The sequence below is a fragment of the Zingiber officinale genome, chromosome 2A (genome assembly GCF_018446385.1).
Source record: "Zingiber officinale cultivar Zhangliang chromosome 2A, Zo_v1.1, whole genome shotgun sequence".
Taxonomy (NCBI): Eukaryota; Viridiplantae; Streptophyta; class Magnoliopsida; order Zingiberales; family Zingiberaceae; genus Zingiber; species Zingiber officinale.
In genome coordinates, this window is record NC_055988.1 from 86,670,459 (window position 1) to 86,689,201 (window position 18,743).

The following is an 18,743-nucleotide window of genomic DNA, read 5'->3' on the forward strand; positions in this document are numbered from 1 at the left end:
CACCAGCTATCAGATCCTCCAGACCTAACTGAATTTCAGCTTGGTATCAGATCAGTCAAGTCCTGCATACTTGGTAGAAAGGTTAGATCATAACACATATAACTTTAATCCATTTGTTATTCATCAAAACTTAGATTTAATCATTGGTGCTAACTGCACCAACACATTCATATTGTTGTTGCCAAGAATTATTTTTCCAACAGTATACATCAAATATGTAGATAATTCTAAATAGTTTTAGATAATAAGGAAGCATGTCAGAATAGCTCAGTTTGCATGGTTCGCATAAAATGGATTTATCTGATCCCACCATTGTTTCTTGTCTAACTAAAATATAATCTATTTCCTGCAGATATGGTCACATTGACAAAATCTATTTGCTGGAAGACAGTTGTGAAATCAATGGATTCCTCAAGCATTGGAGTTGTGATATATCAGAAACCCATCTCAAACTTGTGCTATATGGAACGAGAAGAAAACCATCCTCCTTTGTGTAGTGAGAAAAAAAGAGATGGAATTTCATGGTATATGGGCTTGTTGCTATTCCATGTTCTTTTATACTTCTTATTATGCTTGTCATTCTATTTAAAGATCTCTACTTATTGTCTTTACAGGTATGTTCCCCTTGATAGTTGTCTTCCACGAATCTTGGTCGGTAGTACAGACATACAAGACAGTTGGCCACCCTCCTGGCCTAACAGACTTAACACTAGTTCAAGTCTATCTGATGCATGACCTGGCTGTCAATTGGTCCAACATCCAAAAGGTGATGGATATGAATGTTGGTTTTGGAGGGTATCACCCTAACCTACTAGATTTGTCAAACATAGTGTAGCATCTGTGCTTTTTGAGGGCTCTTATCTTTGTTAATTGCTTCTTCATCAACCCAAAACATAGTGTGAAAACCAGATCTATTCTATTTTGTTCATTTGTTTTTCGACCTGCTGCTTTATGCCCTCCTAATAAGTACATTTGCACGCAAATATGCATATAAATATTGTCTAGGATTACAGAAAATCCTGTTTAGTAAATTCAATCAAATCATGATTCTCACTCAAGTTCTTTCGGTGAAAAGGCATACTGAGATATTAATTTTGGTGTAGATTGTTAGCAAAAATAATATGTTGTCGGAGATTTTTGGGGACTTAGTTGAATTTAAAATTATATAAAATTTAAATTCACTTAACTGTTAAAATGACCTGAGAGATGATAATCTCAGCAGGAGCTGATGTCTGTCAATTGCTTAACGCAGGCTTCACAGTCGATCAGGCGAGTTAGCTGCCGACCGAGCGAAATAGGTTAAGGCCGATCGAGTGAATTGAAGGCTTCTACCGACCGAAAGTAGAGGCTTATGTCGACCGAGCAAACCAAAGGCTACTACCGACCGAGCAAAATAGGCTAAGACCGACTGAGTAAATTGAAGGCTTCTGTCGACCGATCGAAAGTAGAGGCTTAGGCGACCGAGCGAACCGAAGGCTACTGCGACCGAAAGTTGAGGCTTAGGCCGACCGAGCGAAGACGCCAACCGAGCGAAGCTTAAGGTCGACCGAACGAAGAGGCCGACCGAGCGAAGATTAAGGCTTCTGCCGAGCGAGTTGCTGCTGAGCAAGTTGAAGCAGAGCGAGTTTCTGGGCGAACAACAGAGCGAAGCGATCAGCAAGGCGAAGCCTAAAAAGCGACCGGACAAGTGAACTGAATGGACCGAGGCCTGTGACGAACGCAGTTTCCTTAAAACAGATTTGCCCCACCTCCGGCTGTGTTTCGAGGCTTTCTTGGGTCGTCTGTTTCCAGGATACAACAGCTGACCGCGATTCCCACCAAACACCGGTGGTCACGACGAACTGAGAGGTACCTGATTGCTATCACGGGCACTCCACCGAGTAAGAAATGCACAATAGAGTTGGAGGGGGAACGTAGGTGGAGAGCTTCAGCTTTTCGCGTGTGTAACCTTTTGTCATATGATTGCAGCCTCCTTATAGGAGCTCAGATCAACAATATTAATGATCGATTAATGATCATTACTCACCGAGATATGAAACACTAGTGTTTCACTCTTTGCATTAATCTCCAATTTAATGCAACAATTACAAATAACAAAAATGTTTATGTGGCAAAATATTAGTTGTTACACTTAAGCAAATTTTGCCCCGATCGGTCCGGCATTCGGCGCGCGCAGGTCGTGCTCGCACACTAGTCAACTTGGTTCAGTGCAATTCGGGTCACCCACATGTGAGAGAGAGCCTCTCCCCATGCATTTGTTCACATCATCAAAGCATGTGAATCAATATAAACCAACTAATTTGCCTTGAAGCTCCCAATGTGGGACTAAAATCTCATTCACAATAGAGCTCCATGCCTCTTCCATCTCTTCTCCATTCACATATATCCAACAATCCCCCATATGAATGGAGATAGGGTATGTGATAGCATTCAGCAGTTGAGTCCAATATATGACAGGTAAGTTTTACCCTTTGAACCTTCCCTTGTGAAAATATGTTTGCTTACTGGTTGACAGTAGATGCGATGCCCTTGAATTATTCTGTCGTCTGTGTAAGCATTAAAATATTTCACTCAAGACTCTCCTTGATACAACTCAGTTCTCATGAGTGTGTTCGTTCTTGGCCATAAACACGCCTAATTCTGTGAGAAGTTCTAAGAATTGTGCCTCCAATTCCCTTCGAAGCAGCCCCACTTCTTTCTCACATAGGTGATCTCTCAAGAGTATGCCACATTACTCTTCTTGGATCATTGAAAGTCGTGTGCTTAACCTTCATCCTTCACTGATTCATTGGGTCGTTCCCCCATAGTGAGCAACTTTGTCGGCGCAGTTAGGTTGTCCCTTTGAACCTAGTTCTTGGGATCTCCAGTCTGCATAGGTTGGGTTTCCTTTGCACCAACATTTCCTATCGATTTCAAGCCCATTTAACCCCTTAGTTAGCGGATCCGCTAGGTTATCCTTTGACTTCACATAGTCAACAACGATAACTCCCGTTGAGAGTAATTGTCTAATGGTATTATGTCTATGACGTATATGTCTAGACTTACCATTGTATAGATGGCTCTGTGCCCAACCGATTGCGGATTGACTATCGCAATGTATGCAAATTGTCAGCACAGGTTTCGGCCATCTCGGAATATCTTCTAAGAATTGTCGTAGTCATTCAGCCTCTTCACCATATTTGTCAAGAGCTACAAACTCAGATTCCATCATAGATCTAGTATTACGGTTTGCTTAGAAGATTTCCAAAAATGGTTACACCGCCAAGAGTGAATACATATCCACTCGTAGACTTGCAGTCTTTTATGTCAGATATCCAACTCGCATCGTTGTATCCTTCGATCACAGCGGGATATCTCGTATAGTACAGTCCATATTCATGAGTATACCTCAAGTACCTCAGTACTCTTGTTATCTCCTTCCAGTGCTCAACACCGGGATTACTCGTGTATCTACTCAGTTTACTTACTGTGTAGGCTAAGTCTGGTCGTGTACAACTCATTAAGTACATCAGACTTCCAATCACTCGAGAGTACTCTAGCTGAGAGATACTTTCACCTCGATTTTTCGATAGATGTTGACTCGTATCTATCGACATTTGTGCCAACGTAGTATCACCTTTGGTGAATTTCTCAAGAATTTTGTCCACGTAATGAGACTGACTAAGAACAAGTTCTTCCGGTGTTATAAGAATTTTGATTCTCAGAATCACATCAGGTAGGCCCATGTCTTTCATATCAATTCTTGAGTTCAACATATCTTTAGTGGATTTGATTATTTTATCATTACTCCTAATGATAAGTATGTCATCTAAATATAGACACAAGATGACATAGTCATTCTCTGTGGTTTTCATTTAGACACATTTATCACATTCATTAATCTTGAATCCACATTCCTTTATGACATTATCAAATTTCTCATGTCACTCCTTTAGTGCTTGTTTCAAGCCATATAATGACTTCACCAATCTACAAACATTGTTTTTCTGTCCTGGCACAAAAAACCCCTCAGGTTGCTCCATGTATATTTCTTCTTCTAAATCCTCATTTAGAAAGGCAGTTTTTACATCCATTTGATGTATTTCAAGATTCCACAGAGCGGCAATAGACAAAACTACTCTAATGGAAGTTATTCTTGATACCGGAGAATACGTATCAAAGTAATCAAGATCTTCTTGTTGTCGGTATCCTTTGATTACCAATCTGGCCTTATACTTATCAATTGTGCCATTTGATTTCATTTTCTTCTTGAAGATCCACTTACAACCTAGTGGTTTACTTCCTTGAGGAAGATCCACAAGTTCCCAAGTGTGATTTTGTAAGATAGAGTTTATCTCAGATGCAATTGCCTCTCGCCAGTGAGGTCCATCAGAAAAGCCTACAACTTCTAAGTAACTTCGAGGCTCACTTTCCAATATGAAAGTGATAAAATTCAATCCATAGGTTTTTTCTACCCTAGCTCTTTTGCTCCATCTAAGCTCAACCTCCACTGGTTCCTCATCATCATCTTCACCTTGTGTTTCATATACCCGTTTTGAGGGGCTAGCATCCTCTCGAGTCTTATACGGAAACACATGCTCGAAGAACGAGACATTTCTCGATTCTATTATCGAGTTCTTGTGTATCTCCGGTATTTGTGATTCATACACAACAAACCAATACGCACTGCTGTTTTATGTATATCCAATAAATACGCAATCAACAGTCTTTGGTCCTATTTTAATCCTTTTCGGATCATATATCAAAACTTAGGCAAGACACCCCCACATTCGTAAATATTTGTAGGACGGTTGTCTTCCATTCCACAACTCATAAGGGCTCTTATCTATTTTCTTCCGGAGCACCTTATTTAAAAGGTAATTAGCTGTTAACACAGCTTCCCCCCGCATGAACTCTGGCATTCCAGAACTTAATAGAAGAGTATTCATCATCTCCTTTAGAGTTCGATTCTTTCGCTCAGCAACTACATTTTGCTGAGGAGTATAAGGAGCTGTTGTTTCATGTCTGATCCCATGTTTAGCACACAACTCAGCAAAAGGTGACAGATATTCACTGCCTCGGTCACTTCGAACTACCTTAATCTTTCTATTAAGTCGGTTTTCAACCTCATTCTTATAGGAAGCAAATTTCTCTATAGTTTCATCCTTACTTTTGAGCAGATACATAATAGTATTTTGTGCTATCATCTACAAAGTGATAAAGTATTTATTCCCACCACATGTTGGTGTACTTTTAAGGTCGCACACGTTAGTGTGGATTAGCCCGAGTGATTCGTTGCTTCTTTCAACACGTTGAAAGGACGACCTCGTCAATTTCGCTTCAACACAAATCTCACACTTATGTTTCAGGTCAAGATGAAATATAGGTATGCTCCACATGTTTATTAATCTACGCAACACATTGTAGTTAACATGCCCTACTCTACCATGCCACAAACACGAAGACTCAAGCATATAAGTGGAAGAACTTTTATTTTTATTTATCTTAGGCCTAATCGCCATTACATTGAGCTTAAATAGCCCATCAGATACATAGCCTCTTCCTACAAATATTCCATTCTTAGATAATACAACTCTGTTTGCCTCAAAAATAATGTGAAAGCCATTCTTGCTTAATAGTGATCCGGACACTAGATTCTTTCGAATCTCTGGAACATATAACACATTATTCAGAGTTAGGTCCTTGCCCGAGGTCATTTTCAGCATCACTTTTCCTTGGCCCATGATGTCTGAGGTTATTGAGTTCCCCATGAATAGTTTGTCTCAGTGATTTCTTCGAAGTTGTAGAGCAGCTCCTTGTTGCAGCACACATGTCTGGTACCTCCAATATCGATCCACCATTACCGTGGATTTGAACCCACTAGGTTCAACTTAGAGACCATAACACAGAGGTCGTCCATTTCTGATCTCTCGTTTGGGTTGGCCTCCTGCTTCTTCTTCGACTTCCTGTACTTCGAAGATTTGTGACCCACTCGATCACAGTTGAAGCATTTCCCAGAGAACTTCTTCTTAATGATGCCTCCTCTAGGTCCCATCTTGGAAGATTTGGGATTCTTCAGTTTCAAGTTTTGACCGTGCTCGACCATGTTGGATTTCACAGTGGCCTGAGAGAACAATTTCCTCTCTGAACTCTTGTTGTCTTGTTCGATGTTAAGTCTAACAATGAGTTCCTCTACATTTATTTCCTTTCGCTTGTGCTTCAGGTAGTTCTTGAAGTCCTTCCAGCCGGGAGGCAGCTTCTCAATAATAGTAGTCACCCGGAAGGTTTCACTCAAGAATCATCCCTTCTAAGTGGATCTCGTGCAAGATCACCTGAAGTTCCTGGACTTGGCTGATCACCGTTTTGGAATCAACCATCTTATAGTCCAGGAATAAGCCAACGATAAACTTCTTGCCCCTGCATCCTCCGTCTTGTATTTCTTGTCCAAGGACTCTCACAGCTCCTTAACCATTCTCTTCATGCTATACACAGCGTATAGTGAGTCGGCAAGGCAGTTGAGGATGTAGTTTCGGCAAAGAAACTCAGAATGAGTCCATGCCTCTACTGCACTGATGGTTTGTGCATCAGCATCCTTAGCACGCTTGGAAGGGTCCTCGGTCAAGAACCGAGCCAGATTGAGCGTGGGCAAGTAGAAAAGCATCTTCTGCTACCACCTCTTAAAGTTCAGTTCACTGAACTTCTCTGGTTTTTCCCCGTGACTGATTGGCACAGTAATATACGGGCCGGAGGGGGTCTGCACGTGTTGAATCTGTTGCACCTTAACATTCTGTTCTGTGGTCATCTCAACAGAATCAGTATGTTTCAAGATTATTAGCAAAAATAATCTGTTGCCGGAGATTTTTGGGGCTTAGTTGAATTTAAAATTACATAAAATTTAAATTGGCTTAATTGTTGAAATGACATGAGCTGATAATCTCATGCTACCAGCAAAAGCTGGCGTCTACCAATTGCTTAACGCAAGCTCTACAGCGGGCGACCGGGCGAGTTAGCTGCCGACCGAGTGAAATAGGCTAAGGTCGACTGAGTGAATTGAAGGATTCTGTCAACCGAAAGTAGAGGCTTAGGCCAACTGAGCGAACCGAAGGCTACTGCCGACCGAGCGAAATAGGCTAAGGCTGACTGAGTGAATTGAAGGCTTCTGCCGACCGAAAGTAGAGGCTTAGGTCGACCGAGCGAATCGAAGGCTACTGCCTATCGAAAGTTGAGGCTTAGGCCGAACGAGCGAACTGAAGGCTACTGCCGACTGAAAGTTGAGGCTTAGGCCGACCGAACGAAGCTTAAGGCCGACCGAGCGAAGAGTTCGACAGAGCGAAGAGAACGACTGAGCGAAGCTTAAGGCCGATCAAGCGAAGAGGCCGATCGAGCGAAGATTAAGCTTCTGCCGAGCGAGTGGAAGGCTTCTGCCGAGCGAGTTGCTCTCAAGCAAGTTGAAGACGAGCGAGTTTCTGGGCGAACAGTAGAGCGAAGCGATCAGTAGGGCGAAGCCTAGAAAGCAGTCGGACGAGTGAACTGAATGAACTGAGGCCTGAGACGAACGCAATTTCCTTGAAATAAATTCACCCCACCTCCGACTGTACTTCGAGGTTTTCTTGGGCCATCTGTTTCCCAGGATATAACGGCTAACCGCGATTCCCACCAAGCATTGAGCTTCAGCTTTTCGCGTGTGTAACCTTCTACCATATGATTGCAGCCTCCTTATGTAGGAGCTCAAATCAACAACAACATTAATTATCATTACTCACCAAGATATGAAACACCAGTGTTTCACTCTTTGCATTAATCTCCAATTTAATGCAACAGATACCAATAGCACAAAAGGGTTATGTGGCAAAATGTTGGTTGTTCCACTTGGACAAATTTTGCCCCGATCAGACCGGTTCGACATTCGGCGTGCGTAGGTCGTGCTCGCACATGAGTTAACTTGGTTCGGTACAATCCAAGCGTGAGAGAGAGTCTCTCTCCATGTATTTGTTCACATCATCAAAGTATGTGAATCAATATAAATCAACTAATTTGCCTTAAAGCTCCCAATATGAGACTAAAGTCTCATTCACAATGGAGTTCCATGCCTCCATTCACATATATCCAATATAGATTTGCAGCAGCACTTGTTAACCAACCTCTTTGGGTGATGAACATTGTGCCTAAGGATGATCCAGACACTGTGGATTATCTTTGATAAAGGACTTATTGGAATTTATCATGACAGGTGTGAATCTTTAAACACTTATCCTCGGACATATGATCTGCTGCATTCAGCATTTCTATTCAAGAATCTTAGAGAGAGGTATGGAGAAACTCCATTTGATACACAATTTGCTTTTGTTCAGACTATATCTTATGTCATTCTATCTTCAGGTGTGATATCATAGATGTTATTATCGAAATGGATCGAATACTGAGACCTGGTAGATCGGTTGTGATTCAGGATACTGCAGTGATGATTAAAAAGATGTGTTCGATACTGTACTCTCACCGCCCTCCACAAAAAGAAGTTCCTTGTTGGTAAAAAGGGTTTCTGGCACGCTAACGAAATATCCACCTAATGAACTTGAGATGCTTGATCATATCAGATTTAGTCATGGTATTCATTTCAAATTGTACTTCTCAGTAGCATCCTATGAAGGTAAATGTTCTTTTGTAGTTAAGATTATTTTTATAGGTGTTTTGATTTGTCGACAAATGACTATTTTGCATGATAGCTATGGTCAGGCAAGAACTGTAACCTTGTTTGTGCTCACTTCAACTCCTTGGCGCTTCCTAAAGCAAATCATAGCTATTTAAATCGACCTAACATTTATTTCTCGGGACATATTTCCTCGAGGTTATTTCTTGGATAATTTTGCATGTAGTCCCTATTTGCAAACAAATCTTTGCATGCAGTCCCCATCCATGAAAATCTTTGTTTTCACTCCCCAATCTAACATATTTACCTAATTGCCCATGAAATTTTTAGGTACAAAAAGTCTAAAAATCAGTATAAATCCTCTTAAATTCAGTATATTAAATTAGAATCTAGTATATTTTCTATCAAATTGAATACGATTCTTTTTTCACCTCAAAATATACTCGATTTTAGTTTAATGTGCTGAATTTAATAGGAATTATACTCATTTTTAGACTATTTGTACCAAAAAATACGAGGGCTAATTTCGATAGAAAATATACTCGATCCTAGTATAGATTGTTGGATTCTAGTGTAAAGTGCTGAATTTATCAGGAATTATACTTGTTTTTAGACTTTTTATACCTAAAAAATAAGAGGGACAATTTTGATAGAAAATATACTCGATTTTAATATAAAGTGATGACTTTAAGAAGAATTATACTCGTTTTTGGACTTTTTGTATTCAATTTTGGACTTTTTGTACCTAAAAAATTGAGGGGCAATTTAGGTAATAATATTTGCACGAGGGAGTTGAAACAAGTAATACTTTACATGCAGGGAGTGAAAATAAAATTTTTTGGACATGGGGATTGCATGCAAAGTTAATATTATGATTGGGAATTTTTCTTTAATTCACCGTTATTTCTTTCTCAATATTTCTTTCTCTGAATTTTACAATCATAAAACTATAAGTTTGCTAGTTAGTTGATTTGATCTTTCCATTTTAGTAGTTTTTGCTGACACTTTAGGGTGGATATTTTGCTTAGTTGTGCATGATATTGGAGTTTAAAGTAACTTAGAAACATCAAAATAACATTTCTTTTTCACTTATATCGGAAATACCCAAATGATCAACTCCGCAATCAATTGTTAGAATCAATGTGTTCAAATTGTTTATTTGAGTAAATCGTAATCATTTCTATTGGATGATCATAATATTTTTCTCCTTGACAAATAGAATCTCAGACCAACAAAATCTGACCTGATGAAGAGAGTTGGAAAGGTGTTGGAAAAGGATGAATTATTTTGTGAAAGAGATTTAGTTAAAGTTATGATATAAAATCTTGAAAAATATGTGTTTTAGATAAAGATTGCTTAAATGAAAGTATTATCTTTAGTTAATCTCATTTAATGAATCTCGGTATACATGCATTTTAGTCAATTAGACAGGGAAATAAAGGATATTTATTTGGCAAACAATATGAAGTATTTAAGTCTATTTTGATGGTGAAGTAGTTCTACGAAGATTAATCAAAGACAAGTCAATGTTGACTGTAACTTCACCAAATCCATTTCACCTCTCCTTTCCATTTCATCAACCATTTAAAAGATCAATCCAAAAAAAATCACTATAATTTACGAATTGTTTTAAATTTAAGTCCCACTAATGCATATGTTTGAGACTTATTAGATATTCATCTTTTCTATCTTAATTGAAATATCCTTAATTTGTTTCGTCTAAAAAATTATTATATCAAGTGAATTGTCGATATCTATGGAACTAGATCAATTAGTAGAACATCTAGTTTACTTGGAAATGTGAAATTAGATCAAGCAAGGCACAATGATCCCATCTAAACTCGATACATTTCAATCGAAATAGACAAAACATTCACAATGTTTTTGATTGCTCTAGTACTTCTATCAACATTAGTTTGATAAATGAATGAATCTACTAGTTCATGAGAGCTTAAAATCTTCTCAATACATTAATTAGAGCAGATCAATCTTTAATTTTCAATTAAATCAATTAAAAACTGATGGATCCAATTTGATCTTTAGAATAAATGAAGAATGCTCAGTTTTTTCTTCTTTCTTTTCCTCTCTACCTGCCCATCAGACCCAGTAAACCAACTGCTACCTCTCCAACCCTCTTATTCCAAAATATCATTTTTAAATAGTAAAATAGTTGAAATGTCATTTTAACCCCTTAAGTTTATGTACTTTCAGTTTATATAAAAATATTAAATCATGGAATCACTTTTAGGGTTTGATAAGTTATAGTGTTATTTAATAAAATGTTGATGTGACAGAATTATAAATTTATTTAATTATGAATAAAATAAGGTGTTTAAAAAACGAAGGTTAGCTCTGAGGTGGTGGGTAAAATAAGTAACTATGCAGTACGACAGCTAAATAAATATAAATAAATGGCCTATAAGGTAAAAATTCTATCTGAGGCCTATTAGCAGTATGCATTGCGAGAAGGTTACTTAGTTTGCTTTGGCGACTAGAAAACACCGAAACAGTCGATTAACAACACGTTTCGTCAACCGAAGATCAATCTTTATTTCTCCGCACCCCTCCCAATTCCTCCTCCGCCGTCAACATCGCCCACGCAGCAGCCTCCCCCGCAGTATATTCCCGTGTGCCCACGCAGCTTCAAGTGATTCCAACCTTATCGCTTTCTAAAACCTCTCGCTTTCACTTCGGATACCTGAATTACCATGCAAATATCTGTTTTTGAGCCTTGTTTTGGGATTGGAGTAGGAAAAGCTGCGATCTGTGGGTAAAGCGCCTTCCGAAGTGGAGTTCGATCACTTGTTGTAGGGAGGGATAAGGGAAAGAGAGGCGCAGATGAGGAAAGGGGGAGGGCTTGAAGTCGTCGTCTCCTCGTTTTTGTGGATTTGGTTGACGTGTCTGTGGTGGGAGTTTTGTGATTCCCTCAACGATGAAGGCATGCGATTTTAGTTTATCTTAATCGATATATGTTTGATTTGAGTTGGTTAACGGATTGGAATATATGATGATTTTTTGTCCTTGGTGTCTTAAATATAGGGAGGGCTCTTCTAGCATTCAAAGGGAGAGTAGAGGTTGATCCTTATGGTGCCTTAGCGAATTGGGATGAGGATAAAGTTGATTCTTGCTCTTGGTTTGGGGTTCAGTGCTCCGCTGATGGCAGAGTCTTGGTTCTGTGAGTGATTTTGGCTTTAATTTCAACTTTGATTTAGTTGTTTTTGGTTGGATTTACTTGCGATAAGTGAGTGGTTGATTCATCGACTTTTTCATTTTGCTTTATTGGTCTTCCTGCCAATAAAGTACTCCTTCCATTAGTTAAATACCAACAAAATAATTTTAATGGAAGAATATTACCTCCAAAATTACATTTCTCGCTTCTCTGTACCATTTCAACATCGTTCTAACATATATATATATATATATATTGTTGGATTGAGAAATGATTTGAATGTTTTAGTATCTTGAACCAAGACTCCTCACAAGGTTCATACCTGCTCCTCCATATCCATTGTACAAAAACATAGATACCTGCTCTGTATTTTCTATATTAAATATGATTATTTCTCCCTATTGTTAGGCTCATAAGTCATACCCACTCTTTTCTTTTTTTTTTGGAAATATTTAGTGTTTGGTTGCATCCGATGTACAGTTTTCTGTGATCTTCACCAAACCTCCTTCTAAACCCCCAATTGTACAGGTATATTTTGGTAACAATAACATTGAGATGAAGGGGTGATTTGAACAATCAAATACCCAATCATGTTCCACTTGTTGATCCTTTGTTTGATTTTCCGTACAGCAGTCATTACTCGTACCTCCTTGAATTCACGTGGGAATAACTCCACTACAATACTTTTAACAAGGAAATCTGTTACAAATGCCTCCTTGGCTGCCAACTATTTTACTAATTATGTCTAAATCCTGAAGGTGCTATGCTAATTATTACATTCTTCACATCTAGGAAAGTGTCGATGAACTTTTGTTCAGCTAGTGAATTCAATGTATCCTACTGTATCAGGAGGATATAAATCACTTGAGGCGGTTAGATAACTCTTAAGGAATATATGGAATTTTAAATTGCATACCATAATTTTACTACATGCTTTTTCACATATTAACTCAAACCTATATTTGTCACTTCTGCTGATGCTGCTGTTGACTTGAGGCATCTGCTTTGGTCTTATGATATGGCACTTATTCAACTAAAATCTGCTTCAGTCTTTAATGAATAAGTGAACTTTTTTGGTCGATTTATTTTAATCATTTTCCTTAAATAGTGCTCATTAGTCCAGTTTTAATTGAATGCCATCTATAAATTTTTTTGTCTTTTTCTTTCTAGGAACTTGAAGGATCATTCTCTTAAGGGTACACTATCACCAGATATCAACAAACTCAAACACTTGAATGCCTTGTAAGCATTGTTAACTTATTCTTCCTTACAAATTGTTTAACTGATATGATTTTTCTTGGTAACGTTTTCTTTCCTATAATAAATTATGTAGCTCATTCAAGAGTGTGATCAGAAAGTTTGATTGTAGAAATTGTCTATTCATAATAATTCTTCCAGTTTACCTTGTAATACCTTTATTGCCATGAAAATGTTTAAATCATCCTATATTTTATGCAAATTCAACTATGCAAGATGGTTTCCAATCTTTAATACTGTCTTCTTGGTTTAGTTTCATGGATTTACAAATGTAAGAAGAATGGGTGGCATGTACATGAATAACAATATAAATAACATGGGAGACAATGAATTATCTTGGTGTAAGCCTCTTCTACACTTGAACCAGGAGCCTAGAGTGTCATTTACCAATACCAGTGAAGTCCTAGTTGTGACGATGTTCATCTTGGTGTAAGCATCTTCTACACTTGAACCAGGAGCTCTAGGGTGCCATTTAACCAGTGAAGTACTACTTGTGACAATGTTCATGGTGGTGTAAGCCTTTTGGACACTTGAACCAGAAGCCCTAGAGTGTTATTTGCCGATACCAGTGAAATCTTAGTTGTGACAATGTATTTCAAACACATGATCAATTTTGGTAAGAAATAAAGTAGTGAAAGAACATGAAATATATTCGCCCTGTTAACATAATCAAAAGCCTTTTTGAAATCAGTATAGTCATAATCCTCTGACGGGCTGGTGTTGAAATTTTTTATGTTAAAGTTCTATGACAATTCAACAATGAGGAACCGTTTTATGAATAGAGTAATCCATGGTGCAAAGATCAAGTGCATCACGAGTGATAAGGTCCAGACAAAAGGAAACTCAAGGCTTGTTTTTTTGGAGAGAAATGGGACTTATAGGAAACACAGAGCATTAAGTTGTTTATTATTTCCTTATTCAACTAACTTTTATATCCTCATTTTCTCACTTTCCATTTCTCTTCAAGTAAACAGCCCTTCAGTAGCAGAAGTGTAATAATAAAGAGGCTTAAGTGCAACTTTTGATATGGGAAACCAAAAAGTAGATTGACTAATTGCATCCACCTTGTCTATTAACTTCAAAGCTATACTCGAGTGCAGCTCTTATAGAAAGAAGGAGTTAGTGTTCAGAAAATCATCGTATGTTTTTCCTTGTGTAGAATTTTTCATAACAATTCCTTCTATGGAGTTGTTCCTGTTGGCATTGGGCAATTGCAAAAGCTGGAGGTACTGGATTTAGGACACAATAAATTTAGTGGGCCACTTCCACCTGATCTTGGAGATATTGTATCTCTCAAAATACTGTAAGTAAACAATATGGTATATGACTTCACCACTGATTTTACTTCTCTGTTTTTTTTTAAATAAAATAAAATAACTATAGCTCAATCTTGAACATGCTTAAATGCAGCATCCTAGGAGGCAATGAATTTGCTACTAACTTATCGCCTGTAATGCATAAGCACAAGACTCTCCCAGTTCAGGATGACAAAGAAACTTTGCCACCAAATAGGTAATAATTTCTTATATCATTAAAGGTTTTTATCCTGCTAAATTTTGTTTTTTCCCTTTGCACTTGAGTTTCCTTTTTATTACATCTTATCTTTTGGAGAATTAAAAGGTCATGCTCTAAACCTTTTGTCTGGAATTATATAATCCGTTTGTGCTATCAGCTAAGTTTTCTGTCTATCATACAATAGTTTAATACTTTCTTCATAAAAGTAAACAATAATTTAATTGATTTTGTAGAATCTTATATTATTTGACCGTTCCAATATTCAGATATTATAAGTGGGGCACCTTACTCCCTTCGGTCTGTCAGTCTTGCACCTCTTGAGGGGCCTTTTGATGTTCAACAAGAATGCTTGGCTCTACACGAAAAATAAGGCTTGCACATTTGTTCCATATAAACTGAAAGAAAACCCACTAGTCTGTTTTAATCAAGAGTTCAATATAGAGGGAAGGTAGTCACCTATGTATAGAAAGGATGAAAGAATTTTATAATGATTATTCATACTTTATTGATAGTCGCCTGTAAAGGAGCATGCATTAACACTGCTGACATGATGCTTACATTTATTAATTACGTTGTCAGAACAGATTCAGTCTAGATTCAATTAGTTGCACAATGGTTGGAAATACCAGCTATTAGTATTGATAACAAAAATGTTCAATATTGAGACAACCAACATCTATAACGAGAATGACTCAGGGTAATATGAATGCGCCCAGATGTTTATAAGAATGTCGGTCATCATGAATTAGTAGCAATTCACATGGGCACATGGCATGATTTTTTTTTTTGTTAAATAAGGTAATCTGTATGAACTTGATAACCATGTAATGATGTGTTGAAGGAGATTCTGATAGAACTTTCTCACGGGGAAGGCCTGCCAGGCTTGGCCTTTTTTAGTTTAATGTTTTAGTAATAAAAAGAAAATATTTACAACAGTAGTGAGTTCTGTGCATAACAAAGACAAAAACAGCACAGGAAAGAAACCTTTGAAGTAGATAACTTTCAAATACATTACTAGACCGTAACAATTTTATCAATCTATTGTAGAGAAGTGAATCCAAGAAACTGGAGGCTTTTGGCAAGAGAACTAGCTCAATCACCAAATCGTCCACCGTCTTCACCTCTTCCGCCACCCCACCAGTCCCGTTCAAAAACTCATGTGGTTATCCTTCTGTCGACTGCAGGATCAGTTTGTTTTCTGATTGTCGCTTTTCTGATATATTGGTACTCCAACCGTGCCAAAAAGGTTGTTGTGATGCCATTAACTGGTCTATCGACAAAAGGCTCAAAACCTCCTGGGAGAAGTATGTTTATATCAAATGCTGTGTGGATTTTCAGCTACTTGTTTGCTGCATTCAGTAATATGTGCTTTCATGGCAGGACTCCTCGTATTTAAACGGTCAGAACTTGAAGCAGCTTGTGAGGATTTTTGCAATATTGTCGGATCCTTTTCAAATTTTACACTATACAAGGGGACACTTTCAAGTGGAGTTGAAGTAGCAGTTACATCCACTCTTATCGCATACACAAAAGATTGGTTAGCACGAGATGAAACTCAATTCAGGAAGAAGGTCCAGAGTAGTTATATTGTTTTTCTGTTCATATATTGGTATGCGTTCTTCTTGCTCTGACCTTCCTATGTTTTGCCTACAGGTATCGGTGTTGTCCAACTTCAATCACAACAACTTCATGAACCTTCTTGGCCATTGCAATGAAAATGAGCCATTTACCAGAATGCTGGTATTTGAGTATGCACCAAATGGGACACTTTTTGAGCATTTGCACAGTGAGTACCTAAGAAATTATGCAACCTGCAAATTTTGGCTGCCTAGTAGATGTCTTGCGTCGTTGCGATTAATCTGTGCCATTCATAAAACATCTTATTCCTGTAGTCCTCTATTGCATGGTTTTGCAAACTGTTTTGTGCCAATTGACATTGGTGAAACTTATCATTTGTCCGCCAATTGGCTCGTGAAACAAGTTTGAATCCTTCAATACAAAAAAGGCCCATACTTCGCACATGAAATCAGTTCAAATCCCTCATACAAAGCGAGGGGCAGACTTCCATGAGTGGTGCAATAGACCTTCTGTGAACAAGCACAATTGAGCTTCGCTGAGTGCCAGGTTTCCATGAATGACCTTGGGGACCAGGCTTCTACAAGCATGATGGGGGCTTTAACTTGCGACTTCTGAAATGAGGTAAGCCACAATAAGGGACCTTCTGCAAGTCCAATATCTTCCTCATCTCCCTTTTTCCTCTTCCTACGGATATGCTTCCTCTTCTTGTCTTCCTCCTGCTCCCTGAGTCCTTCATCCTTGGTGTCTCGAGCAGCTCAACACAATTTTGACACTGCATCATTCTAGCCTGGGACCAAAACCCTGGTCTGCAATAATTCTTCAGACCTTGCTCATATGCTATAACGCTTTGAAGAACTAGTTTTTCGATCAGTTCATTTAGAAGAACAATGAAGCAAATCACTGGAGCTATCTGATACCAAAAAGCCAAAGCAGGGTATTTTGGTTTTGTTTTGTCTAAACTTTTAGGAACAAAGGCTTTTTCAGTGAAAATTTCCACCTTTTCTTTCATGTCGCATTTTAACACAAGCAGCAAAAATTTCCAGATGTCATACCTCAAAACAAACTTTTGTTCGTTGTCATCTAGTTTCAACTAAGATTTTTTATGGTTTAACTACTGATTCATATAAATATTGCTTGGCCTTGCAATTAAGACTGGTTCTAGAGACTGATTCATATGATTCTTTGGTCTTGCAGTTAAGGAAGTAGAGCAATTGAACTGGAGTGTGCGATTACGCATAGCTGCAGGCGTCGCGTACTGTCTCGAGCAAATGATGCAACTTAACTGTCCAATCCTCCAAAACTTGAACTCCTCTTCCATCTACCTCACTGAAGATTATGCAGCCAAGGTTTCTGATCTTGAGTTCTGGAATAAGCAACCGGATGCAGACGAGGCATCTGAAGGATCAAACGAAAGCATCATCGTTTACAAGTTCGGGATAGTTCTCCTGGAGATCATTTCGGGAAGGCTTCCATACTCGGAAGATGATGGCTTGCTTGTGCTCTGGGCTTCGAGCTATTTGAATGGGAGTCGGTCGATCAAAGATATGGTTGACGAGACCCTCAACTCGGTGCCTGAGGAAGATATCATCGGACTGACAGAGATCATTAGGTCCTGCATCATTGATGATCCAGAAAAGCAAGCTACCATGACGGAAGTAGCTTCCCAAATGAGGCTGATCACAGCGATTCCACCAGATGCCGCTTGCCCAAAGCTTTCACCATTGTGGTGGGCAGAACTACAAATTGTTTCTTGAAGTTCAGTTAGCGACATTGCTCAATTGTAGCTGATTCGATTCCTCGATATAAAAAGCATGTCGAGAACAAGTCGGTCTCAATTCTCAACTACAAGGGACTTATGTTGCATTGTCGTATATAAGGTGCTGAAGAACTCAACTACTGGGGACTTCGTTGAAAATATTATTCCTCCTACAAATTCATAATACTAATATATAAAAAGGGAAAAAGGATAACTAAAATATTGTAGAAGACATATCTCTAGATGGATGTGAAAAGTTTCTCTCGGTAGGATTTTAAATATTACCAGTGTTTTGGAATTTTTCTTGAATGCTTGTAGTTGTTGGAACAGTATGGAAAGTTTTGGAGCTGTGGGAACATTGATTTACACTAAACTAAAGTGCAAACTTCATTTATAAGGATGATTCAGACGGCAGGAAGCTTTGAGCATCCAAATAAATAACATACCTAGCTTTGAGCACTGATCCAAATAAATAACATACCTCACTCGATCGTTGCAATTGGAGATGGCGAGGAGGAAAGTTGCATTTCACCAGTTAGGACTTCGATGGTCCAAAGGGGAGGGTCGTTTGTCTTTGTTGAGTTGTTGCACCGTACTGCAACGAAGGAAGCACATTGACAAGGTTAGCCCTAGATTTTGATGGGTAATAATAAAATTGATGCTATAAAAATAATTTTATTATCAGAATAAGAATTTTATCATAATAAAAAGAGATCAAACAGACTAAATTAGTATTCTAAAATTATTTTTCATTTAGTCATACACCACGCTAAATCAACATGAATCAAACAAGGAAATTCTGCCTAAATTGAAGCCTTGAAGGGTCTAAGCGCGTGTGTATT

The 18,743-nt window shown here is 38.3% G+C and overlaps 1 protein-coding gene and 1 pseudogene across 1 annotated transcript; both read left to right on the plus strand.

The window, feature by feature from the left end:
• LOC122043778 overlaps positions 1-8,546 on the plus strand; it is a 69,801-nt pseudogene extending 61,255 nt beyond the window's left edge.
• Positions 8,547-11,098: 2,552 nt separating this feature from the next.
• LOC122041421 (inactive receptor-like serine/threonine-protein kinase At2g40270) lies at positions 11,099-18,078 on the plus strand. Its single transcript, XM_042601095.1, has 9 exons — positions 11,099-11,564; positions 11,666-11,801; positions 12,966-13,037; positions 14,212-14,355; positions 14,463-14,564; positions 15,615-15,871; positions 15,948-16,138; positions 16,221-16,353; positions 17,340-18,078. Exons 1-9 carry the CDS (start codon positions 11,465-11,467, stop codon positions 17,897-17,899), a joined length of 1,695 nt encoding a protein of 564 aa, XP_042457029.1. The 5' UTR covers positions 11,099-11,464; the 3' UTR covers positions 17,900-18,078.
• The last annotated feature ends 665 nt before the right edge of the window (positions 18,079-18,743 follow it).

Bases quoted from the DNA above. Each gene is read 5' to 3' on its own strand.
- LOC122041421 (XM_042601095.1), top strand. From the start codon at position 11,465: ATGAGGAAAGGGGGAGGGCTTGAAGTCGTCGTCTCCTCGTTTTTGTGG. The intron at 16,139-16,220 runs GTCCAGAGTAGT...TTTTGCCTACAG, and splicing joins AAACTCAATTCAGGAAGAAG to GTATCGGTGTTGTCCAACTT. The intron at 16,354-17,339 runs GTGAGTACCTAA...TTGGTCTTGCAG, and splicing joins ACTTTTTGAGCATTTGCACA to TTAAGGAAGTAGAGCAATTG.